This window comes from Orbicella franksi, chromosome 15 (assembly GCF_964199315.1).
Source record: "Orbicella franksi chromosome 15, jaOrbFran1.1, whole genome shotgun sequence".
Taxonomy (NCBI): domain Eukaryota; kingdom Metazoa; phylum Cnidaria; class Anthozoa; order Scleractinia; family Merulinidae; genus Orbicella; species Orbicella franksi.
Window position 1 is genome coordinate 17,559,353 of NC_138159.1, and position 25,387 is coordinate 17,584,739.

The window sequence follows — 25,387 nt, forward strand, 5'->3', positions numbered from 1 at the left end:
ATCATAAATTTTGTTATAACATTGTCAAAGTAGCTGTGGATCCACAGACTACTTTGACAATGTCATGACGAAATTCATTGTCGATAACAGGACAGACGCATGAGAAACTGACGTCAATTTGTTTTTTACAATATCAAATTGTCAAATTGTCCACTCTCGCTCGTTGATGCATTGCATAAATTATAAATTCATGCGTCTGTCTGCTTGTTGACAATGAAAATTAGCCAATGAGTACACGAGAATTGCTGCAGTTATTCTAAAAATGAAAATTCATCCACCATCTGCTTTGGCTGTAATATTATCACTTAGCCAAAATAGCAAAGTTAAAACAAATTTGTATAGCACACATGGCATGAGAGAATTTATCTGATATTTGTTTAGTGTTAGCTGTACATCAACCAATTAAAATGCTTTGAGATTGGCTGAGTGGTCTAATTAGTAAGTAACTGGGTTGGTTTTGATTTTATGACACTCAATTAAAAAACGTTCTATCTCACCCTTTTTTTTTGAAAATCGTGCACTAATTATATATTAAATGACTTTTTATCTTAACCTCTTGAGAGAAACTGCAATCAAACTCCTCTGAAGCTGATTCAACACCATGCTGCTCTAGCTGTCGGAACCAGTGAGGTACTGTTTCATCATTATCATCATCCACGTGTTCACTGATGATCTCATCACTCTCAATCAGGGATTCATTTTTGTCAGCAGGCTTGTCTGTCTCTGTCCAGAATAGTGATGACTTCTTAGTGGAAACAGCCTGTTTCAATATTGAAATAAAGGTCATAAATTTATCATTCCAGACATTTTTCTCTCCCTTTTCATTGGCCAAGAGCCAAACACATGACCTGTAAATAACTGCCTACAAATAACAGTCTGCTCGTGTGTAGCACTGCCTAAATGTGTTTTGCTGCAAATAATATTCTGCTCGTAAATGCGTTATTGTAACCATGCTCTCGAATGAAAAATTGCAGATCGCTTCCTTGAGCTGTCAGAGTGATTTAAATATGAAAACAAACTTGGTGATCAAATGATAAAACAATTATTGGACTTGGTTATGGCAAAATATTTTGATTTGTCAGTCTCTTGCAGATCAATTATTTGCCACAGTCTTGGCTTTATAGATTCCACCTTGGGATAGGTTCAGATATTTTCTGTAATTGTGCAATGGTTCCTTACCACTCCAGGTTGGTACAGAACATATTCATCTTTAAAGACTGCTCCTCCGTCACGTGTGTTAGGTACAGGCTCTAGCCAGCCAGACTCCAGCAAACCTTGACCAATCATAACAGCCTGATTTCTATAGTGTGTTCAATATAAGTAAATACTCAAAGATGGGTCTTCAATTATAATACAAACAAAGTACAAGATTTTACTTTGACTATGCTCAAGTTTCATGGAGTGACCTCTTGGAGACACGTTTGATATTGGTTTTCTGTTAAGAAGTCAATCAAGTTCCCCTTTAATCCTTTAGGCAGAATTCCGTTCTTATAGTTTACATATGGTCTACAGTGCAGGATTTATGTGGCAAAAGACTGTTTATTCACAAAAGAACATGGAAAATCAGTGAAAATTTGCATGACCAAAAAGGAAGCCAAAAAGTTTTTTTTTCCATAACAACTATTAATTATCGAGTGTAAAGGGTGGTCGTAAGGGGGGTTCCACTGTATTTAACAGGAACACGATTAAAAAAGTAAAACGGAAACAGCAACGAAAACAAAAAAAAAACTAATAACTCAACATAAAGACTACAAGCTGAAGATGAATTTAATTTATGAATAATCATTATAATAATTTTAAGAAAATTTTAAAAATAATGGTTTAATATATTTATTTATAAGAAAATTATTAAATTCATGGCTCTAAGTATATGCTACTTCCAGAATGAACTGAAAAATTAAAATAATTTGGAGCATTTATAAGTTTTATTAAAAGGAAAGACTAATGTCTACATGTAAGTAAATACCAAATATTTTATACCTTGTGGAAGTTTTCTCATACTTAAGCAGCCAGTCAACTAATTCACTTCCAACAAAACAATTCTGGTAAGTCCTCAAACGGAAGCGATGGCTCTGTAGTTCTAATCCAGACCTTGGGGACATTATTTGATTCCACAACTCACGGAAAGAGTCCTTAAATTGGACAAAGTAAAAACAGCATTAAAACGCTGAGTAATCAGTGAGATAATATTAAACATAGGCACGCAGGGCGTGCAAGAGTTATTTTTGTGTGTGAAGTGTTGGAGATAGAAGCATTCATGGTACAGTAATGATTTGGTTAATTTGAGAAGTTTTTTTGGTTGCGATGTTACATCGGTCATGGTAAGATAGCTAAATAGTAAGCCATAAAATGTTCGACTGAACAAACTGCAGTAATCTGACACGTCTCCAGATTAATGTAGATACCATCTTATTTTCTAACAGGCAATTTGATTCGCTCTTTGATACAACCCGCACTGTCATTGGTGTGACACGCGCACATGCATAACTCCCTCGCTCACCGATCACATAACCCTTCCAACCCCCAAGAGAAATTTTTGCTCAAAAATACTCAAGTTAATTTAGAGACTTTTTCGCATTTTATACGAGTCGTAAGTTTACCTTTTTACACAACACAACACAACACAACTTCACCGAAAATAGAAGGAAAGAGAAAAAAACCCTCTGACACGTTGAAAGTCTGATTTAATTAAATGCACTTTAACTTGGTGCCATGCAGTCTTCAAAGAACATTTGAACAGTTTTCATACTTTTTACCTTTAAAAATATCGGACTGAAATGAATGTCATCAAATAAAACTATTAAACTGCTACTGCAGAGATGTAAAAACCGTCCAGAAACAAAACCTTTTTTGTTTAATATCCTGGAAACAATAGCCGATAACTTGTCAGCTCTAATTGAATTTACTCCCATATTTTTAAAAAACAAAAGTGTTAAGTTACCATTTGTTACTAAAGATAGCAAACATCTCGTGGGAAAGAGTGGTGACGATTCGTCCGCTCTAATTGAATTTACTCCCTTGTGAAAAACAAGAGTGTCAAATTACACTTTGTAACTAAAAAAGACAAAAATGTCTCGTTACATTTGCATGCAACAAGAACAAAACAATCGTTACCCGCACTTACTATTGTAACCGTTAAAACTGTTTCAAATCTTAAGTCTCGTCCCCTCTAAAACATGTCCTAAGAACTACACGCGACGATTCGTGACCTCTTATTGAATTTACTCCTTGTGAAAAACAAAAGTATCAAGTTACCTTTGTAACTAAAAATAAAAATATCTCGTTGCATTTGCATACTACTAAGTCACGAACTGTTTCAAACCTCAAGGCTCATCTCGTTCATTTAACTAAAATCCTCAGCCTAACCCACAGAAAATGTCGAAGTAAACCCAATATATGAATACTTGCTCCTCTTTTATAGAAGAATAAATATGGCCGTTCTGAACTCTATCGGGATCAAATCTTCTCACATACCATTTACCTTTACAAGAAGAAATTTGATTGGCTGTTTATAGTAGATCCAATCTGATTGGTGTGACATACATACATCTCTCACTCACTCACTCACTCACTCACCCATTGACCCGTCCATAACATACCCGACGTGCCGACTAAGAGGTATTTTTTTACAAAAAAATAACTCAAAAATAAGTATCTTATTAGGCAATCATGAGTTTGACAATAATTTGAAATTATATTAATAGTACATCTCCAAACATGCTCCAAGACACATTCTTCAAAGACAGTGTAATGAGACTATAGGTGAAAACTAAATTACAGCAGCTGTATTATTAGCTCAGTGACTCAAAGATACACGAACACTGTATCAAGTTTTGGTTCAAACTTGGCCACAAGTGGTTCAGATAACGTTGAAAAGTACAGTTAACAGGAGTTCAATGATGCCCTGCTTTAATTTTGCCTGTACCGTGCCTGATTTTACATATTCTTGTACTAGAAAATTTCATTTTCAACCTTAACCCTTTACTCCCTTTATTATGTGTGCCATTTGACACACAACTTCATCAGTAACTTTGTGAATATTTGAGAGATTTCTATGAATTTTTGCCACAACAATTGTCTTGTAAAGATCTGCTTATTGAAGGCATAAAATTGTGACCCCCTCCTTTCGAAGACATGGTTGACCACCCACGAAATTTTCCAATTTCTTTTTTGAGATGCACTTGGAACACAAGACTCATTTCACATCAAGCTACAAGTATGTACTAAGACCTGCTAAATAAGCTATAGCTCAGGGGTATACCTATGATATTTGAGAGTTGATATGCACTGGAAGTCGATACTCAAAGTTTAAAGCAATTCCTTTCAAAATGAATACCTCCTCCATAGCTGCTAATGTCAGTTCTTAAATATACTGATCAGTGGTTTTCAAATGGTATATTGTACACAGGCAGAGAGTCTTTATTAGCTGATTCAGGAAAAACTGCCATTCACTTTAGGGGGTAAACCGTAAAGGGTTAGGGTAAAAATAACCTGTCCACTTCCTGTGAGATTTTGAACCCTAACACTACCCATAGAGGGACTTACATTGACATCCAAAAGGAAATTTTGAGCCAAGCAACGTCAAGTGAAAGGCCAGTAAAATCTACATCAAGCCAATATACACCCAGAGACTTCCACTGACCTGTTTCAACATGTCAGCTTCTGCCGCACAGACTCCAAATGCATCAAACGGTCTCCTCCCTGACATGGGTGATGGTCTCTCTTTCAGCTCAAACTTTTCGTAATAAGAATTCATTCCAGCCGTGCCACTTGCACCAGTACCACTAACCTTTCTGAGCAATGGCTGAATATAGATATGCTCTTCATCATCAAAATCAAAGGGATAGGGTTTAGGAACTGTCATAGTCATGTTGCTATTGTTAGTGGTACTCAAGTCTGGCTCAGAGTTGATTGTGCGCAGGTCAGCCTGTAGCTGTTCCAGATTTCTGGTGACATTCAAGTCAGAGGACTGAGTGTAATGCTGTACAACTTTGTGGCAGTAGGTGCACACTCGTAAGAACCCTGGTAAAAGATGGATGTCAATCATTTTGTTGGTGTACCATAAATAACATTGCAGTCTAAGGGCTGTCATTAAGTTTTGGTTCACCTCTGGTCTTGATCTTCACACCTATAACAAACTTCAGTTGATACTTTATGGGTGAATTGTCTCAACAGCAGGCAACTTCACTCATACTATCAAAAGCCCACACGGCATACTCAGCGCTAACTGTAACAGGTGTTAGGTATTAGAGCCCTCTGCAGTCCAGTCAAGCTGATCCACACAGCTTGGCAACTTTTAAGTGGCAACTTTTAAGTTCCTTTGAGATCTATCCCACCTTCCCCAACAGAAAAGTCCCTTTATAAGATGGGTGTGGATATTTTTAGAACCTTTCATGTTATAAAGTTACTCTTAGTTTACCTGTATATCCCATAAGCTGTCCAGGAATTTCCAGGTAACAACACCTGTAGCAGAATATTTGGCCACAAAGACGACAGTGATGTCGACGGCGAAAAGTGTTGAACTTCTCACTGCATTCATAGCACTCTTTACAATTCTCATCTGGCATCCAGTACTGCTTGAAATCACTCTCCTTGTACTCTTGTCTCAGCTGAAAACAAAGAGTTTGTGGTTCTAAGTATTAAATATGTTAAAGTGGCTTTCATTTGAGTGTCAAAAAGTGATTGGTTTGGCACTCACTATGCCACACAATTGTCTTAAAATAGTTGTGCTTCTTTTTTGAAGTTTTATCAATACTAATTTTTATGGATAGAAGACTCCGGGATCTGTTATTTCATATAAGTTAAGGCGATTCTCACTTTTCAATCTGCAGATAAAACTCGTGTGTAGCTATTTAATACATGGAATTAAGCTACTGAGCAGTACTTTCCCGTGGTGCCATTCATAATTTTGCCAAATTTTTTTATCCATGCTGAAATTTAACAAGATCTGTATTTTTGCACCCCATGATGTGAAAACCAACCGTGCCATTAACAACAGCATTTCCTGGAAATATCAATTTCCTGCCCACAGATTTTTTTTTTTCTTTACCCACAAGTACTGACCTGTCCTCCTCCGTCTGCAGCCGCATTGAGGCGGCCCAGAACAGCGTGTACATTACGATGACCAGGAGAAGCACGTCTCGAGGGAACAGAACTACCAGCTTGCGCACTGGAACGCCTCCTAATCAGTGGAGAGGCTGATGACCACGATCGCTGCAGTGGTTCAGGGCTTTTCGTTCGTTTCTGCAGCTGCGGAGAGCTACGGGGACTTACTAAAGGGCTGACTGGACGTTGGCCCTTTGACGCATCCACCTTGACTTCCACTCTCGCTTCATGCCGTTTTCTCTGGAAAAATCGAGCTAGAGAGAAGTTCGATTTGGAATGGTCTGGACTGAGTGGACGAAATGATGTCAGTCTTACATCCTCCTCGGAATCCATCTTGGTTTGATTGAAGGCCACTAGCCTCTTGACACCGTGTGTGTTTTCTTTGTTGCTTTTCTTAGCATTTTAGCTAGGAACTGATAAGCCACTTTCACAGAAATAAAAATAGTCTTCAGGGGAAATCTCCCTCGATAAAGTCCTACGACATCTACAACAGATTCTGCAGCGAAATATCCTTCTGAGCCTGCAGACTAGGTCATAAGATCAAAAGGTACGTCAAGTAACTGACACAGATTATCTCAAATACCATTTTCACAAAGATGGCGACCAACGTGGCAGATTTGCGTGAAAACCTAGGACTTCAGCTTTCAGAGGTTGAAATGCTTCGATCTATGTATCCTGAAGAAGACGAGCTTAAATTAGATGACGAAGCACTCATAGACATTCAAGAGTTTTGTTCTGGGAAGACAGCGGAGAAACCAAATGGCTTGAACTTTTCACTTTCCATTTACCCAGACTGTGAATCAGAAAGCCATTCTGCGATAGATCTGTCATGTTATTTTCCTCAGGATTATCCTGTTGTTAAACCAGATTTTTTTGCCAGATCGCAAAGCCTAAACAGAGACGTTCAAAAAGAGTTGAACGATGATTTAAGTTCATATATTTCAATCCTTGATAGTGGGGAACTTTGCACCCTACCAGCAATACAGTGGATTCAAGAAAATGGCGATGGATACATTGTAAGAAGTCGAACTGAAAGGTCAACATCTGAGACAGAAAATAAGTCACAATATAGTGAGTGCAAAAGCAAAAAGGGAGCCCTCTTCTTGCGAATGTGGCTGTACATGCATCACATTTATAGTAAAACAAAAAGAAAGGATATTCTTCAATGGGCTTCTGATTATAACCTAACTGGTTTTTGTTTACCAGGGAAACCAGGAGTTGTTTGCTTGGAGGGGGATGAATACAATGTTGAAGGATATTTTAGTCGTTTACGCCGGCTCAACTGGAAGAAAATTACATGCCGCCACCGAGAGAAAGGGACAGCAAACAAGAGTGTTAATGATCAGAGGAAATTTACTGGGTTTGTTGAACTTTTCTTTGAAGTTCATGGCACTAGAGAAAACCACATGGACATGGGACAATTTCTTCATTATTTAGAGGAGCATGACCTTGGTTACATCTTTCAGGTTCTATTTGGTGTTGAAGGGAAATCTAATTGTGATGTTTGATAGCTGTATTGTGGAATAAAAGGAAGAACAGGAAACAGACCAGGAAAGCTCTACCAATTGCTATAAATACCTATTAGAAATCTACTTTTACCACAGGCAACCCAACTTTCTACATGAATAGTTCTATAATTTTTCTTTTATATTTCTGTTTCTTTCTTTCTGCTTTTGTTTTTGAAAAAACAGAGATTGATTTAGCTTAGTTTTGGTGTGATCTTATCACATTTTTAGAAAGACTGACGACAGCTTTAGGAGCTTTTCAAGGAAAGATTCTTTTATTAACATAAATGCAATACAACATAGCTATAGATTGTCTGGTTATCCTGTGCTTTCATTCAGATCTTTTTGTGGTATGGCTGTCACAAGCAATATTTTTCTTATGAAGCATAAAAATCATGCACCACCTATAAATGATACTTATATTTGATGAACTTTTAATTATGTTTTGCTTTCTTGTATCATGAACTGGTATTCACAGTTCAATCACGAAAGTCTAAATAAAAGCTTGAGGAATGGAAAGTCTAGATTTCTTCCAAGGTCAGGCAAAACTGAGAAAATTATTTTTCAAGTGGCTTCCAATTTGTTGGGTGTTTTTATTTTTGGACTTGATATGTAATAATTATTCTTTCTAAAGAAATTGAAGTAAAAACAGGCCCAAGCACACTGTTAAATAAAATTGGTCAACTCATGTGGAGAACAACACATAATTTTTAGAACAGTGACTTAATAAACCCAAAGACCATTTAAAAGGTTTTATTTGTGGTACGTGATAAATCATGTTAACAGTCAAAGAAGAAGTAACTGCTTAAATTGAAAAGCAAAAGATGAAAAATAAAAACATTGAAGAAAATATCTCTCTCCAACCTTATTTTAATTTGCAGCTTTTAATGTGAAAACGGTCTTCAGATATTAACTTGACTTTAAGAATGTGAGAGGAACTTTGAGGAAAAAATATTCAGGAAATATAGACCCTTTGCATAAATGGTGCCTAAATTTGAATAACAATAGCTCTACATCCTAAGCCTCACCTTTTAACTAAGGGTGTGTGTGCGTGTGGGGGGGGGGGGGGGGTTGGGGGTGTTTGCTCTGCTGGCTTTTCTTCGTTCTGTGATTTTTTCTTTTTTACCCAAAATAAGGGCGGCTCCTCCCTTAGATCCACCACTGTATTCTTGCAAAGGGTCTTTGGAATCAAGAAATTGTGATGATCTCTTTTGGGAAGATAGAAAACAAAAAAGAAAAAGTTAAATTTTCAAGTGGCCTTCCGCAGGACCAGAAGACTGAAAATTAACTGATGCCAGGACCAAAAAAATGATCCCTTTATCTAATTAATCAGTCAGCATAAATTAAAAGAGTTCTGCTCTGCTCACATCTGATTATATTTACTTATTTAGTTTCTTATTATTTTTATTATAATTTATTTCTTTAGGGTTTTTTTAACATATTTTAGTTTTTTGTTTGTTTAGTCACTAGGTTCAGGGGATTTGATCTCACTAGTTTCCTTAGGGGGTGGGAGATTTGTCGTCATCATCTAAGGGCCTGTGTAATTCCCACCTATCTGTGCTAGAGGCCAGAGGTAAGTCTAAAGACATCAGGTTTTTTGCATAATAATTATTATTGAAGAGGGGTTAAAGATTAAAGAACAATAGTCGATGACATGAGATTGGGCGCTTTTTATTATGTCGTTATTGTTCATTCACAAAACCGCGTTAAAAGCGGGGGTGCGAGGTTTTAATAACTAGAAAGAAGGAAACTGGAAGTTCCGGTACGTCATCGCTTCACTGTTGCGTGACTAGAGGCCACGTTGGAGACTGGGACCTAACATTCTGTATACCCAACTGGTCCACAGCCTCTTGCTCACTTTCGCTCCAGACTAGCGAAACGCTGAAGCTGAATTTGTCACTGTCCAATATTGTTAAGATCTCAAGGAATAACAAACAGGTGGGTAGCTATGTTTTATTTTGTACACAGTACTTGTAAATCTGACTCACTTTGGGACTGATCTTAATTGAAGCCACTGTTATATTGATCGGGAGAGTGGCACGAAAGGAAAATTTTCCGCACTCGTTAAAATGATTCCAGTTCGATTTCTCCACGGAATCTTTGTTGTTACCCTTTTGTTGGACTCTAACACGAACAGACATCTAGGCACCATTAAGTTAGCTTTAGCTTTTCCATACTTACTTGTTAGCTGAAATTCATTCGCTTTCCTTGTGACACTGTGGTAGCTTTAGCTTGTAGCTTCCGTTTGTGAGAGAGCGCTTGATCAAGCTTCGAACTTCATGCTGAGTCAATACACTAGTTGGCTAGCTTTGTGGGCGGTAATTATGAATGGCTTCATTTAATCCCTTATGCTGCAATTGTTAAAAATTCTTTCACGTGGAAGGAATTTTACGTGAATATCGTATACTGTGCTTAAGTCTGCGTCATTGCTTTCATTTTAAGTCGAGGGAAAGCTGCTAATTAAATTTTGTCTCGAACAGACCGTGTCATTTCAAGTCTTCGGAGAACCACTGATCGGTTTATATCTTTCATTCTCGACGCGTAGATCATTTACATTTTTGATTTGACTTCTATTGTTTCTAACTGAATGTCCCTGGAGATAAAGTAACAACTGTATTATTGAGGTAACTGTGTATATGTAGCATTTTGCGAAAACATCCACTTACTTTTGAGACCAGTGCAATATTTCATTTTGGATTTTGTCCCACGGCACAAGCTCAGAATCTTTAACTTTCGTGGCAAACTCGGTGTTCATGACCAAATTCCATAAGATTGTCTTCCAAGAATTATAAAATTCCGTCATTTACTGCTGGTTGGCCTTTTCAATAGACGTCCGCTTCGTCGAAGTAGTTGTTTATTGTAAATTCACTCTTTAGGCACTTATAACTAAGTTATAAGCTGTCTGAGTGCGATCTTTTAGAGTTGTTTCACTGAATTAAAGCTGCGAAACCCTGGAAACATTTTCGTCCCTCAGATTTCATGATTGCTTTTAAGAGCTTAGTGTAAATATATGAAACTTAATTATCATAAAATTAATACAAGAATTAACTAATTAATATAACGTTAAGTTTATTTCCGCAGATGTCGTGAAGTTTTGTGACAAATTTTAATTAGTACATCAAGACATATTTTATACATAATGCAGTAGTTGTTAAAGATATTCAGTGTTCGTTTTTAGGTGTTTTTATTTCCATGATGTTTTTAGCTTCCTTATACTCTAGTTCTGAAGATAATTTGTCAATTAGTTAAAATTAACATATTCAGGGTCTGCCTGGTTCAATGATCAGAGTGGATCACCTCATTAATCTGTTGGATCAGAGTTATTGATTTGATTCAATATTTTGCCTAAATCCAATGGTCGGCAGGTTGCTTGCAAAATAAATCCAAGATGTAATATCTTCCCAGATTCTTGAGATCTTAACTGGGCTAGCTTAGGTAACAGACGAGAAAACCAATTTAAGACACTGTTGCACAACACTATAAATAGACACATCCCCAGATAGATTTCTTGAAAAGTTCATCTTGTTCCAAGACGGGGTGTAGAGGGCCCAACATAGGTTTGGGATGAGGGATGGGAGTAAAAATGAAGGTGGAGTTACTGGCTGACAGGACTTTAAATGGTGGGATACAGGATAAAAATATTTCAGCAGGAAAGGGATTTGCGCATTTTGATAGACAGGATATGGGATAGTTGTCAAATTTGCGGCAGGATGTGGGATGAAAAATGGAAAATCACATGTTACAGACATTACATGGAGGACTGCAACTCTAACCAGGTGTGATCAAGCTGAATATTGAGGACGATTGAGTCAAAAATAGTGGTGGGATGCAGGATTGGAAAAAACCTACTGTTGGACTGTCAGTATATTGCCCTATCTATAATATAATTATTATAGGGTGATATAACTGAACCTAAATTTAAGACTCTGTATTGTCATTCTGTTTTTAAGAGTTTGTACAGCAAGTTAAACCATGTCTGGAAGTGGTCCAAGCAATGGTGCTACCATTGTTAAAGTGGGATGGCTCCAAAAGAGAGGTATGTTGACTTCGTGAGATTAATCATCAGTCAGGGGTGGTGTTCACCTGAGGGCCAAAAAAATATTTGAATTTTGTTTTGTTACTTCCACTTAGTCTAGCAATCAGAAGCATTCAGCCTAAACCAGTAGCACTTGGCTTTCTTGGGTAACCTGGGCAGATTTAGAGGGGATGGATTGGGCGGCTAGGCACCCTCTTTTGGAAGAGCAAGAAATACAAAAAAATTGAAAACAATAAATTGGGAATATTATGAAGAAGAAATAAAGACGAACACTCTGGACAAGCATGTCATTGTAATTTCTACTTTGTGGCATATTTGCTAGTATTTCTGACAAGTGTAACAGTTGTCCATTATGTTCCAATTCTCAAATTTCCAATTCTGCAATCCCAAGATACAAACAGATCGAGACTCTGTGCAAGGGACCAAACCCCACCCAATCATTTATTTAGTACTTTTGACAGTCAGAGTAGGTAGTCCTTTCATGTATGTGTGGCACAGAAAATATCCCCAATCATTTGTACTGTTTTTGACAGTCAGAACTAGGTAACCATTTCATGTAATGTCTTGCACAGAAAGTGGTATATACATTTACATTGTATAGTAGGCATGCTACATTCCTTTTCAATAGCCTTGGATTAATTGACTAACTCCTGAAAATACTCACAAGATGACTTAGCCATTAACGAGGTGCCTACTTTGGATATTAACAACTTAAAATTGTTGAGTACAGAGTGAGAAAACAAAATTTAAGAAACTTATAATATATGTAAGTGATAACTTAAAGATGCTTATTCCTCCTGCTCTGAAGGTAAGACACCAAATAAATCCCAACTAAAGCACACGGGCAGTGTACAATACACCATACAGTGGAATACAGCCCATAAAATCTTGTGTTAGCTCTTTGATGTAATATAACATTAGCCTGCAGGGCAAGCGTTTTCCTTGTGTTCATGACTTACTGGCATCAGCTCAATACTCATTGCCATGTTGGATTAGGAAAAGTGGGTGGGGAGGGGGTGGGGACGGAGTTTTTTCAGCTGCACTCTTCCTCCTTAGGATGTGTTTTGTCTCTCCCCAAGCCTCTTCCAAGTTTGAATCCAAGAGGGTGCTCTCTTGATCAAAATACGCTCACTCGCCAATATATGCCTACATTGCAGGCTAGTGTAAAATGTACCACTGTTCATAGCCAGTACATGTAGCTCAATCTCTGCAAGCCTGCTCCTGGAGGTTGTTGTTATATTTCTGTTACGCTCTGTAATGTTGAAATGTAAAAAATTCATTCACCAGTAATTAGCCTTGAAATTGTTTTAATTATTTCCCAGGGGAATACATCAAGAATTGGAGACCCAGATACTTTCAGTTATGGAGTGATGGCAGTTTCATAGGTTACAAGGAAGTCCCCAAATCAAGAGAAGTAGAGCCCCTTAACAACTTTTCTGTGGCCAGTGAGTACATTTCATTTATACATGTACATCGTCTGATCTTCTTGGAGCAGGGTTTGAAAAAAGTGCTGTTCAGTCATCCAGGTCAATTAGATTTTCCTGCCAGGCACGATACTTTTCATTCTCACTTAGATGATGGGCAAGGGCCTAGACAAGTTGTCTGTCAACTAAATAAATTTTTAAAAAGTAAACTAAAACTTGCCTAGGGCAAGCAAAATTTGTGAGATGCTTGTCTTTTTGGCAAGCTAGAATTCAAGGTTTTTTTCGAGCCCCGTGGAGGCATAATGAACCTGAGTACAAATGGACACAAGGATCTTGCAGGATTTTAATGCAAGATCCTATCAGGACTCTTTCCTCTGTAAAATTTTTACCATGATTATATTGTATAATATATTGCTATCAAGAGTTACTGGCATTTTTCATCTTTCACCAGAATGCCAGATAATGAGACAAGAAAAGCCAAAGGCAAATTCATTCATTATAAGATGCTGGCAATGGACAACACTAATAGAAAGGACTTTCCATTTAGACAACACTGATGAAAGGTTAGTTTTGCAGTTTGTATCTTTTGCAGTTTTAAGTTACATGTTTTCACTAATTCTTGTCAGAACTGGCAAAAAGCAGGTAATTTACAATGTTTGGTTGCAGGTGGGGTTTGGTAGAGACATACTAACTAAGGGCGCTTTTAATTAGACAAAACATAATGTATGTTTACGTATTCCAAAATAACAAAACTTAGAACACAACATGAAAGGGTCTGCTAAATCTGCGAGCCAGTGAGCCATGCGAGCCACGGTGCGAGCCATTTTTGCGAGTATTTTTTTTTCTTCAATTGGTCTGGGCAGAAGCATATCAAGGTTGTCGATCATTTCACCAAGAAACATAGATCTTGCGCCCAACTACAGTATCACTAAACTATCGCTGTAAACCGCCCGCCTGCCATCTTGAAAGCGGAGATGACCCTGGGACAAGTATAAACGGTACAACCTCGCTATCAGGGTACTCTCTCTTTCCCAGGGCAAGTGCCTACAACTGAAATATTCCCAGAAGAAAATCCTAATCTCGCTTCAGTTACCAGAACTATTGCTGGTGTGTTAAATAGGAAAAATGCTTTAAACATCTGTACATCATGCCAAGTCTTGCATCATAGTAATGGCTGCCCTAAGTTAGATGAATTTTTTTCTTTGTTTCATATTTTTGTTGTTTGGAGAAAATTTTGTCTATTCAAATCACCTAGGATCCGCAAAAAATAAAAACAATGCATCAAAAATTTATTAAGGTTTAAGACTTAAGTAAAAAAAACTTCTGAGAGAAAAGTACGGCTCCACTGCCCCACCGCTACTCGAATGGGTAGTTGAATGGTATCCATTGACACCTGTCATTCATTGATATCCACGTTGAAAATCATTCAAGAAAAAAGAGAACAGTACTTCAGGGCAACTCTGTGTATTGGCGTCAAGAGTGGTGAGTAAATCGCGTAATTTTAACAGGTTCACTCTTTAGTGAATCAGAGTTATCAAAACTTTGTCGGTTGGCTGACTGCTGCATGTGGTTTTCTCTTCCCTTAGAATATAATATTGCAAGAATTTAATATTGCGATCTTATTCATCTTGTTCCGTGTCTCTTGTTCTTGTTCTCATGTGAATATAAATGTAACAAATAAAAAATCTTAACATTTGTACTGTGGCTCGCATGACTCACATGGCTCGCATGGTTCACATGGCTCGCCCCTTGGCTCGCAGGTTTATAAAACTCAAATGAAATATGGAAAGGTTAGATCCTCTTGATCAAAGAGTTCAAAGTCCATGCTGTAAGTTATGGACCAAGTTTTTTCCCCTTTGATTTATGGCTTAAGCACAAAGCTTGCAGACCATGAATTGAAGGGGAAAAAACAAGGATTTATAACACTTGAAATCTTACAGTAGGGGCTGAGAAGACGAGGTTAGAAAGTATTAAAATTTTATTACTAAATCTCTGCTATGTTTGATGCTTCAGGTCACATGGAATGCCTATAAATGAGTGACATACATCAAAAGCAAAACGATTCACTTAGAAATCATTGCTGAGTCATTGATTAGCAATAAGTTTTAGTACATGGTCAAAATTTTAAGTAAATTAAAAGTTTCACACATACAGTAATTATAATAATTTAAATCTTTGATTTCATTGCAAAAATGACATAATTGCTCTCTTAGTACAGCACAATGTGTTACAAGTCCAAAACCTGTGGCAGACACTGATTTTAATGTACATGTAGCAATCAATTTGGTTGGAGGTTGAAGCTTGATGGCCAAATAAAACAGCTCCATTTTAGTGAACTTTTCCCAACAGTTGCATTTAATAATTGTTTTTTTGTTTTTTGTTTTTTGTATTTTTTGTTTTTAGGGAAGAGTGGATTACCGCCATTCAAGAGGTCGCAAATAAGTTGCGTGAAAATGACAAAGACAAGTCAGATGAGATCACTATAGGAAGTCAAAAAGTGGTTTGTTATCAGTGTGTTGTACTTCATGTTTTTCAATTCTGCTAATAATTTTTAACAAACACTGTAAGAGCACTCAGCTTTTCTAAGATTCAATAATTGCCATGATATGTCTTTGTTTAGACCTTTGAGGACTTTGCTATGCTGAAAGTGTTAGGAAAAGGAACATTTGGCAAGGTCATGCTAGCAAGGGTGAAAAAGACCGGTGAAGTCGTAGCACTGAAGATTTTAAAGAAAGAAGTTATTGTTGCCAAGGTAATGTGGCAATGTGGTTCTAACCTGTAAACCTGTGATCAAAACTTTAGCGTGTGGCCATTCATTAAATGCTACATGTATGTGTAGAACTTACTTTCTTTTGGTATGGAAGCAAATTAAAATGAAAGTTTAATTCTTATAGGATGAAGTTGCACATACGCTAACAGAAAACAGAGTCTTGAAGACAACAGTCCACCCATTCCTGACGGTATGTTGGCATGCATAAAGATACATGTAGGAATGCCAGAACTGCTGGTTATGATCTTGCCAGTATAGAATGTATGGTATATTGCCATGGAAAGTACAGTGGAGCCTCGTTAATCTGGTCACCAACAGGCCACAAAAATCTGGCCATATTAAGGGATGGCCGTATTAAAGGGGTTCTTTAAATGGGGCTAAATGTAGTTTAGGCAAAGTTCGAGTCGAGCTAATGCTGGTCAGCAGTCTCTCAGGACAATCATGCTCGGTGTGGTCTCATACAGGGTTTTGCTGGGCTTACGTGTTTTGCTTGCCAGCTGTGTGAGATTGTGCAGTTTGCCTATGAGTGCCATTCTTGCCTGTTGAGTGCTTTTGCTCCCTCACCTCCCTCCCTTTCGCTGGTAATGGTAAGTATATGGGGTGTTAAGTATTTCCACTGACTCTGTCATTGTGACAGTGCCTGGTGGTTGCCCACTCTCAGGGTTGCCGTGGATACCTGCATGCTCTGCTTGAGGCTCATATCTCAGCTCGACCATCCCTAAGGCACCTTTCCCAAACTCATCAATTGGGGATGAGTTTAAATAAGAAAATGACTGACTGATCTTTTGTTTGGGCCAGAATAAAGTGGCTGTAATAACAAGGTGGCTGTAAGGCAGGGCTCCACTGTACTTGACTGTGTGTATGTGTAGTCTGTGGTCTTATGATTAAGTGCTCCAGATCATGACTGCAGATCAAGCAGTCCCTTTGGTGGACAAGGATTCCATCCATGTCAGGAGGGAGGGGTAGAGGATGGGGGGTAGAGAAAAGCATCAGCCTGGTGGGTCACTAGGCTCTCAGACTTATCACTTAAAATGTGGATAATAATATTCAATGACAGTCATTTCACAAAATAATTACTTGTTAATAATTGTGATTATAACTCTTTACCTTGTGTAACAGGAATTGCGATCCTCCTTCCAAACAAAAGACAGATTGGTATTTGTGATGGAATATGTCAATGGTGGTGAGGTTAGTGAGTTTTACTTTTGTTAGACAATGTATGTTAATATAGTTTGTCAACACCATACCTCCCCCAGCCAAAAAAAATAAAATGAAATAAATAATAAAATTAATTAATTAATTAATTAAACAAGACAATATATAATTTAATGACACATTACAGATAATTCTGAATTTTCTTTTCGTTGTTGTTCGTTTATATTGTACCTTTTCTTTTTCCTCCAGCTTTTTTTCCATTTGTCCAGAGAACGTGTGTTCTCAGAAGAGCGGTCAAGGTTTTATGCAGCTGAAATTGTGCTGGCTGTCAAGTACCTCCATGACAACAAAGTCGTTTACAGAGATCTTAAGGTAATAAATATTATCAGCAGTTGTGTGCATTGGCAGTGGGACACTCAGTTGTTTTAAGTGTTTTAATTAGCAGTTTGACTCCCGATTGAGGGCACCCTGACTGGGTCTTTGTGTTGTGTGTGGTCTTTGTGTTGTGGCACATATTGGTTTAGTGGAAATAGAAAAAACAGGAAAAAATGCTGTATTCAAAATAAAATCAGAAACCAAAGCTTAACCAAAGGGAGATTAATATATAATTATGGTATATCACAGATCTTGAAAGCCCTAGACTCGAAGAAAGAATTTCCCTTTACAGCATGCAAAGAAACTTGTGTTTGATAGCCCAGGATTTTACATTCAAACAAAGTTTTGTATTATTTTGTCACTTAATGGTTTCTTACCATCATCTCCGTTATCCAAGAAGTTGAGTTATTTTTACGTTTGGTTTTGTTTATTTAGGAAAACGTGTGCTGCAGTGTTCTATTTTTCTCATTCAATCAGTTCTTTTCTTTGTGACAGCTTGAAAATCTTCTTCTCGACTCTGATGGTCATATCAAAATCACTGACTTCGGTCTGTGTAAAGAAGATATCACATATGGAGCAACAACCAAGACTTTTTGTGGCACCCCTGAATACCTTGCCCCTGAGGTCAGTGAATAATTAGCTTGAAATCTAGCCAGTTCCTCAAGATCCACACTTTCAAAAGAGTCTGATTTGAGTAGATGGCTTAAATACATGTATACAGTAAGACTACTATAGATGGTACGCATTTATCAGTAAATATTTGACTGTTCACCCGTTGCTGCTGTGATACAGGCTGCGGTGTATAACAATACAATACAATACAAAAACTTTGTGTGTGCCGTGTCTATTATCCAACTGCCCCTGCAGGAAGCTTACTAACTCGGAGTAGAAAAACTGAATACTTTGAAACGGAGTGTGATAAAAATTAACATTTGAAACTTGCCAAGTCAATCCCAAGTTGATGGATAGCTTAAGGCAAATATATTTTAGATTGAACCGAGAGAAGATGTACATTAATAAAAAGGCAGACTATAATATTAACAGCAAAGTTGGTCACAGTTGCTTGGACACTCAAAGTAACTAGACTGACAGGTATTTCTATGGTTAGGCCTACTGTTCACACTTAACGCCAGAGAAATATGAAAACCGAGCTAATTATTTCTATGGTCAGGCCCACCGTCTAGAATAATCTGTCGCAAAAACAGAGCTTTTTGAAACCATTCGTCAAACAGGAGGAATTTGAAAACACCAGCTTTTTGTTTTCATGCAGACCGAAACCATTTTGAAAATGGAACTATCCAAAAAGGATAGCGTCACAACAATCACACGATTTCCCAGCTGACCGAGTTCTTCTCAAACACAAATCCAAAATGACCGGTGATTGTTGCACTTTTCAATTCCTCTGTTGTAGTGTGGATGGAAAACATTTGATGCATTTTCAGAATGAAACCTCCGTTTTCAAATTCCTTTGGCGTAGTGTGGACCTGGCCTTGGATAAATCTAAATCAGTTTTTAAAACAGGTTCTGGAAGACAATGACTATGGCCGAGCTGTGGATTGGTGGGGTGTGGGTGTGGTCATGTACGAAATGATGTGTGGCCGTCTACCTTTCTACAACAGAGATCATGAAGTTCTCTTTGAACTTATTCTGACGGTCAGTACTGCTAAACATTAGTTTAAATATTGAAGTTGTCTGATCTATGATCTTTAGTTGAGGTTTTTAAACTAGGGATCGAGTTTAGAGGAGTGCAGTCTTGGCATTTTGAGTTACTTTTGCTGTATGCAAAATTACTTTAAAAAGTGAAGGAAACCTGATAATGGTAGTTGACATCGATAGAGGGACCATAGCGGAACTGTACAAGGATAGAGAAGATCAACACAGATTAATTACAAATGCTGAACTAGAAATAATTAGGCTAAACTTTTCAAGTTGTGGAAACTGTGACATAGTTCCTTTGAGCAAACCACAGTGGTAGCAGCAACAAGAACCTCACCGAACATTTAACGTTTAACGAGCAGCAAAGGCCATGCACATTCATTAGAAATCTGTGTACACTGTACATTTCAGTCATCCTTAATGCAGAAGAGCAACATGAAATAACCATGCTCTGCTTATATATTGGAGAAAGTGCAACCACAATGGCTAATTTGTCGTATTTCCTTTTAGAGCTGACCACCAATGGCATTGCATATTTTGAACTGGGTTTTAGACCAATATGTATACTGAAGAAATCTAGATAATTGCCAAATTTGAAATTTAAATATAAAATTCATTTTTACTAGGCATAGTCCTTAACATTGGTGTTGTCTTTGCTTAAGCTCCATAATAGTTGTTATAAGACCTGGCCATGGTTGTCAATCATTTTGGAAGTAGACGTCCCAAATTTGAAAGAGGGTGCATGGCATCCTACTTTTTGAGTGCTAATGGCTAGGTGCAGGTCTCCTTGGGGTGTTTGGGTGAGTTGACTAAAAAGAAACTGCTTGTCACTGTTGTTCTCCTCAGGAAGAGGTGAAGTTTCCATCCAGAATCACTGATAAAGCAAAAAGTATCCTCGCTGGGCTTTTAGAGAAAAATCCTTCAAAACGGTGAGAAAACAATACAATATTCAGACCCTTTGTCACGGCAGTTTGATTTAGGCCAAGCAATGAAATCCATTGATCACATTGAACTTTGTAAAATGGCCAAGTTTGCAGTTTTTTGCTCTAGTTTTTATAAATAGCAAAGATATAGCTTGCAAAATCAGTGAGAGTTTTAAAGAGGTTCATTTGTATGAAAGGCATGCGAATATTGCACATCATCCGTACAAACTTTTGTCAAATTGTCAGCTTTTTCAGAGCTATATGATGTCGCCACTACGGTGTATTTATCAAGACACGACTAAGTTCAAACTTGGCCATGTTACAAAGTTCCACACTGAGGTATTTTAGTGGCAAACAAAAGGAAACTGCACACTAAACATACTAAACTGATGATGAAATAACCACTGACAGTAACTGTAAAAATAAGTTATTATGGTTAAGAGAAATATTGACTGACTTCTAAACGGAGTTCCAGGAATTGAACTCCAACTTAATGTGAACATGTTTTATTCTGTTCAGTCTTTTATCTCCCAATCAAATCGTTTTTTTGTTGTAAGTTGTGTTTTTTTGTGTGCTTATTCTTGTTTTCTTTTTCTCTGCAACTGTGATTTTGTCTTCAAAAAAGTGTAAACAGTATTACAATGTAGCTCTCTTGATGAGCAGTTTGTACTCTTAGAGCATATGCCGAGTGAAAAATATTGTTTGTTATGAATTAAAGAAAAAACACATGCAAACAAACGAACAAAATGGAACAAGGATGGCCCTGACTGGAAAAGATTGCTCAAGGCAGATAGGTTGAAAGTAATTTAGTTAGCAAACTTTGAAAAGGTGTTGTAAATAGAATGATAGATCATACACAGCATTTGTAACCACAACTGATAAATGTTTTTTGTTTTTTGTTTTGTTTTTTTTTGTTTTTGTTTTTGCATATCCAGTCTTGGTGGTGGACCTGATGATGCTAAGGAGGTCATGCAACATCCTTTCTTTAGCACAATTAATTGGGAAGACATTTACAACAAGAGGGTAAGTTCGCTTTATTTTAGAAAGATAAATGTGAACTTAACCTATCAAATACATGTACATGTAGATGTAACTCCACACCCCTCCTCCTATCCAAGTTTTGATCATCAATTTAGCACTCTGGTCCCAACTAAGCAGCACAGAATATTAATTTCCTTGGGTGCTACCACCTTGGCAAAAAAATGCAGAAATTTCGGCTGAAAGTGAAATGGAACAGTAATTTTCCAGAAAATTTGTTCGGAAATTGTAGACTACTTCCAGAGGGAGAACTCTTTTTTCTGTTTGGAAAAGAATGGTGGAAATTCCCTTTACCATTTGCTTAAATTTCCAGTTTCTAGTTTCACATCAGCCAAAAACAAGTATGGGAAATGATTTTGGAAAAAAAAAAAACCTTCATAATGTTACCATTATTCAACAGTCATCCCAACCAGTTTATTCTGACAAGCCATAAGTACCCTCGGCTGATTCTCAGCCAACCAAATTTGTCAGATTTGATGAGAAGTCCAAGAATCATAGACTTCCTGTTTTTGACCCACCCTGAGATCATGCGTTTTTTTGCTGACCAAAAGGATTGTAGGCTCTGGGGACAAGAATGTTAATTTGGCCACTTACTCACCGAGACCTCTTAGTGCCTTCTCACACACCCCCACCAGACCCTCTGCTGGACAGTATTTGATGCCTCTATTTAGACTGTGGGATCCAGTCTTTCTTTACAGTTTGCTTATTAAGTCATCCTTGATTGCTCTCACCTGCCTCCACCCTCCAGCGTCCATATCAGGGCTTCTTTGATGACGTTTATTGGGATTTTTTGAGGACATGCCCAATCCAGCCCCATGTTCTTTTGGCCAGTTTAGCTATGATTTCGTCTTGGTTTTGGGCCATTAGTGGTGTACAAATCACTCCCTAATAAATATTTGCTGAGGGAGTAGCATATTCCTTGTTGCATTTTGCCTCGTTATTCATGAAAGTTCAAAAATCGTTGTGATGAACCATCTGGTTTTTCCCACGTCTTGGACCGGAACAGACTTGACAGTATGCAACAGACAAGCATTCACACACTTGCCTAGGCCAGCGTTGATCTTTCTGAACTTTTATGTGCATTTCTTACTTTAACACTCACTCCTGGTGGCCTCATGGTTGGTGCACTCAAGCAGTCCAGGTTGTGTTCTTGGGCAAGACACTTCACTCTCACAGTGCCTCTCTCCAACCAGGTGTACAAATGGGTTCCAGTGAATTAAATGCTGGGTGTAACCCTGGGATGGACTAGCATCCCATTCAGGGAGTAACAGAAATACCCCTAGTTGTTTCATGCTACAGAAGTTACCAGAGATAAGCTCCTTATAGGCCACTTGGCTCATATGCAGACTTAACCTTTATAGATAAAGATAGTTGCAATAATCTTTCCAATCAGTACTTTCTTTAACCTTTTTTCGATTTTCATGGAAGCAGTGGTTATATCTCATTTGATATTTAGTGCTGTTTTCCTTGAACAATTTAGGTAAAACCTCCATACAAGCCTGTCGTTAAATCGGAAACTGATGTGTCAAATTTTGATGAAGACTTCACCAACGAGCCAGTCAAACTGACACCCCCAGAAGGTAATGAAATTCTGTTTTGCAAGGGGATTAAATAACTGTTATGGTCTGACTACTTAAATTGAGTGAAGACACTCTGGTACCCTTCATTGTAGGGTATCAGATGCTGGTTACCAGTTTACCTTAAATTGTCATTAATTTACCATAGAGCGGTTTTCAATTGAGTCTCATAAACCTAAAACCAAAGTTATCACTCTAGCCAATCACAAAGGACACAGACAATCCAGTGAACCAATCAAAACTCAAAGTAATTACCTGTAACTGGCACAAAGCATGAGTAAACATGTGCAAATGAGTCATGATAAGTTTCACTTTTATGTCTGATTGGATAAAAAGGTGGCACAAGTTTTTTAAGCCAATCATTTAGCAAAGTAATGAAAAACCAACTATGCCCCCATTGCAGAGCTTCCTTTGTATTTTATCACATCAGAGTATGCTCTATCTCATTGTTCAGCAAAGTTTTGCCATTATGGTGTTCAAGTATGCACCTCCAATCTTTTTTTTATGTAACACCCTGTGCATTAACCATGATATTAAGCCTACCTCCCTCTCTCCCTTAATGTTTATGGCTGTTTCTCCCATTAGTGGGCAGGTTCTTAGATGTATAGAACAAGAAAACGTCTTGTTTGGTTTGGGTAAAAAACGTTCCAATTTATAATGTGATAAATAAATCATTTTGGGAAATTTCTTGCAGGAGACCTTGCAGAGATTCCAGAGGAAGAAGAGGCTTTTAATCAGTTTTCCTACACTCCTGACAAGGGAAATGACCTCCAGTCATGACAATGCTGAGCATGTGATGATGAAGTGTTCTAGAAATGATACTGTCCTAAGTGTTAGCTACTGTTCACACTACTTTTGCTAATTCTCGTTTACAATCAAGAGCTGCAAACTTAAGTCTGACAATAAAATGTTGATCCCTTAAGAAATTCTCAAAACAGCCCACTCTCTCCCTTCCCCCAAGAAAAAAAAATTGGCCAACTTATGGCATGTAATAGACCAATTTTGATAAACCAAAATTCAGCCTAAAACAATAGACCTCAACATGAGGCTCCAGGGAATAAACCCCACAAACTCTGTATTTATTCCCTGGAGCCTCAAGCTGAGGTCTATTGTTTTAGGCTGAATTTTAATATATCAAAATTGGTCTTTAAATAGCTTTCTATTGCCTGACTGCTGGTAGTCTTTCAACAGAATAAGTTGGCAATCTGTAGACTAATAAGAGACCATTGTGAGATTCTCAGAACACCACCTGTGGTTTGTTTGTGGACTGGTAGTCAATATTCTGCCATTAGACCATTGGTATAGTCTGTAGATTGTGGGAAGCCTGGGAATGATCTGTCAGTACTCTACATGACACAAGCCTCCCAGGTAGATGCTCATTACACAATCTTCCTTCCCCACATTCATGGGAGAGAAAGATTGTGTGACATGCCGGGCTGCACCCGAATCCAGACAAAACCTAGCGGGCGTGTTTTTGCGAAATTGCTCAGATATATATATTTTTTAATCATGATTTGCTTGTAGGCAGTTGGTAGGGCCTGGTTCACACTGACCAGATAAGAACAGCAACATGAAGAAAAGATCATTTTTTTTCCTTGTGTTTTTGTTAGTATGTGATTATGTTCCTGTTATCTCATTACATTGTGTTTTTCCTACCAGCTGGTTACGTAAAACACTATCGCAAGATAAGTTTTGTGTTCATGTGGCCTTGCTTTTGTCCCTTACGTGTATATTAAAATTGCTATCATAAAAAATACATATTTTGCAATCATGGAACAAGACTTCACCAAGCAGTACATTGCTGGTGTGTCAGCAGATTGGTGTGTGTAGCAGACTGTTTGGCAACATTCAACTAAGAATTTTACCTACATTGTAATGTTTTAGCTGTTGTAATGATCAATGAAGGCAATTTCTGAGCACGTTAGAACAAGTGTGGACCATTTTAATATTGATTAATTTTAGAAATCCATCTTGCTGAGAAGTGATAAAATTTAATTTGAAGATGCAGATTTCCCAAGAATAGTGTGATCCAAAATAGTTTTGTTTTATGGCACAATTTGTGGAACTAGATGTTGAAATCAGCTGGATTTCAAATGATTAGTTCATCAACCATGTCTTTTATTTTAATCAATCAACTAAGGATTTTCCAAATTGAGCTTTCATTAATTTCCCATACCATAGGTAGAATTTTCGATTCTGATAAGTTGCAGTTACAAGTTTACATTCTTTACAGTACCAATACTAGGAATGCATATGAAAGGATTTCAGCAGTGTTGAAGTTAATATCATGCATTTCAGTCCTGATAAATATATACCAGGTTATGCAAACTAACGTACAACTTTGCAGAATGCTTCTAACATGGTTTAGATTAATTTGTAATAAAACCAATTTTTAACATGCAAATTAGAAGCCAAAATATCACTCAGAATGAATCTCTGTAGGTTAAGATTTGGTATTAAAATAGCTAGTGAGTTAGTAAGATTATTTTTGCAGCCAGGTTTTGACTAACCCTTGTTAAATACTTACTTGTCTACAAGTAGTCCACATTAATTTTATGACCCCATAATATTTAAAACACATATTTTGTTGTGTTTACATGATCATGAATAATAATTGTATATATTCTGGGATTTTTTATATCAGTCTTTTCCAGTACATATGAAGTAACAAAATGTAGCTATCACAATTATTGTAAGTGATGCAATTGTTATTTTTGTTTTTTGATATCAAATAAACTATTGGTATTTTGTATGAAGAAGTCACAAGGGCACTCATTGATTCAACAGAGAAAGTGAAGAAAAAGATATTAATTTTAATTTTAC

At 37.4% G+C, this 25,387-nt stretch overlaps 3 protein-coding genes across 6 annotated transcripts in view; 2 read left to right on the forward strand and 1 right to left on the reverse strand.

The window, feature by feature from the left end:
- Positions 1 to 6,597, reverse strand: part of LOC145469110 (1-phosphatidylinositol 3-phosphate 5-kinase-like) — a 42,069-nt gene extending 35,472 nt beyond the window's left edge. For all 4 annotated transcript variants that reach the window (XM_081452774.1, XM_081452773.1, XM_081452772.1 and 1 more), the window contains exons 1-6: positions 6,064 to 6,597; positions 5,420 to 5,609; positions 4,643 to 5,022; positions 1,981 to 2,132; positions 1,180 to 1,300; positions 554 to 760 (exon numbers count right to left, since the gene is read on the reverse strand). In XM_081452774.1, coding sequence (XP_081308900.1) covers positions 554 to 760; positions 1,180 to 1,300; positions 1,981 to 2,132; positions 4,643 to 5,022; positions 5,420 to 5,609; positions 6,064 to 6,438 — 1,425 coding nt within the window. In that variant the 5' untranslated portion in view covers positions 6,439 to 6,597. The remainder of the gene's footprint in view (positions 1 to 553; positions 761 to 1,179; positions 1,301 to 1,980; positions 2,133 to 4,642; positions 5,023 to 5,419; positions 5,610 to 6,063) is intronic.
- A 79-nt stretch (positions 6,598 to 6,676) lies between these two features.
- Positions 6,677 to 8,627, forward strand: LOC145469129 (RWD domain-containing protein 2B-like). The gene has a single exon (XM_081452808.1). It carries the CDS (start codon positions 6,702 to 6,704, stop codon positions 7,611 to 7,613), a length of 912 nt encoding a protein of 303 aa, XP_081308934.1. The 5' UTR covers positions 6,677 to 6,701; the 3' UTR covers positions 7,614 to 8,627.
- Positions 8,628 to 9,428: 801 nt separating this feature from the next.
- On the forward strand, positions 9,429 to 25,318 carry LOC145469121 (RAC-gamma serine/threonine-protein kinase-like). Its single transcript, XM_081452800.1, has 15 exons — positions 9,429 to 9,548; positions 11,561 to 11,646; positions 12,969 to 13,091; positions 13,522 to 13,633; positions 15,474 to 15,570; positions 15,691 to 15,822; positions 15,965 to 16,030; positions 16,960 to 17,028; positions 17,245 to 17,367; positions 17,866 to 17,994; positions 18,892 to 19,023; positions 19,873 to 19,955; positions 20,885 to 20,972; positions 22,468 to 22,567; positions 23,259 to 25,318. Exons 2-15 carry the CDS (start codon positions 11,583 to 11,585, stop codon positions 23,342 to 23,344), a joined length of 1,404 nt encoding a protein of 467 aa, XP_081308926.1. The 5' UTR covers positions 9,429 to 9,548; positions 11,561 to 11,582; the 3' UTR covers positions 23,345 to 25,318.
- Positions 25,319 to 25,387: the final 69 nt, after the last annotated feature.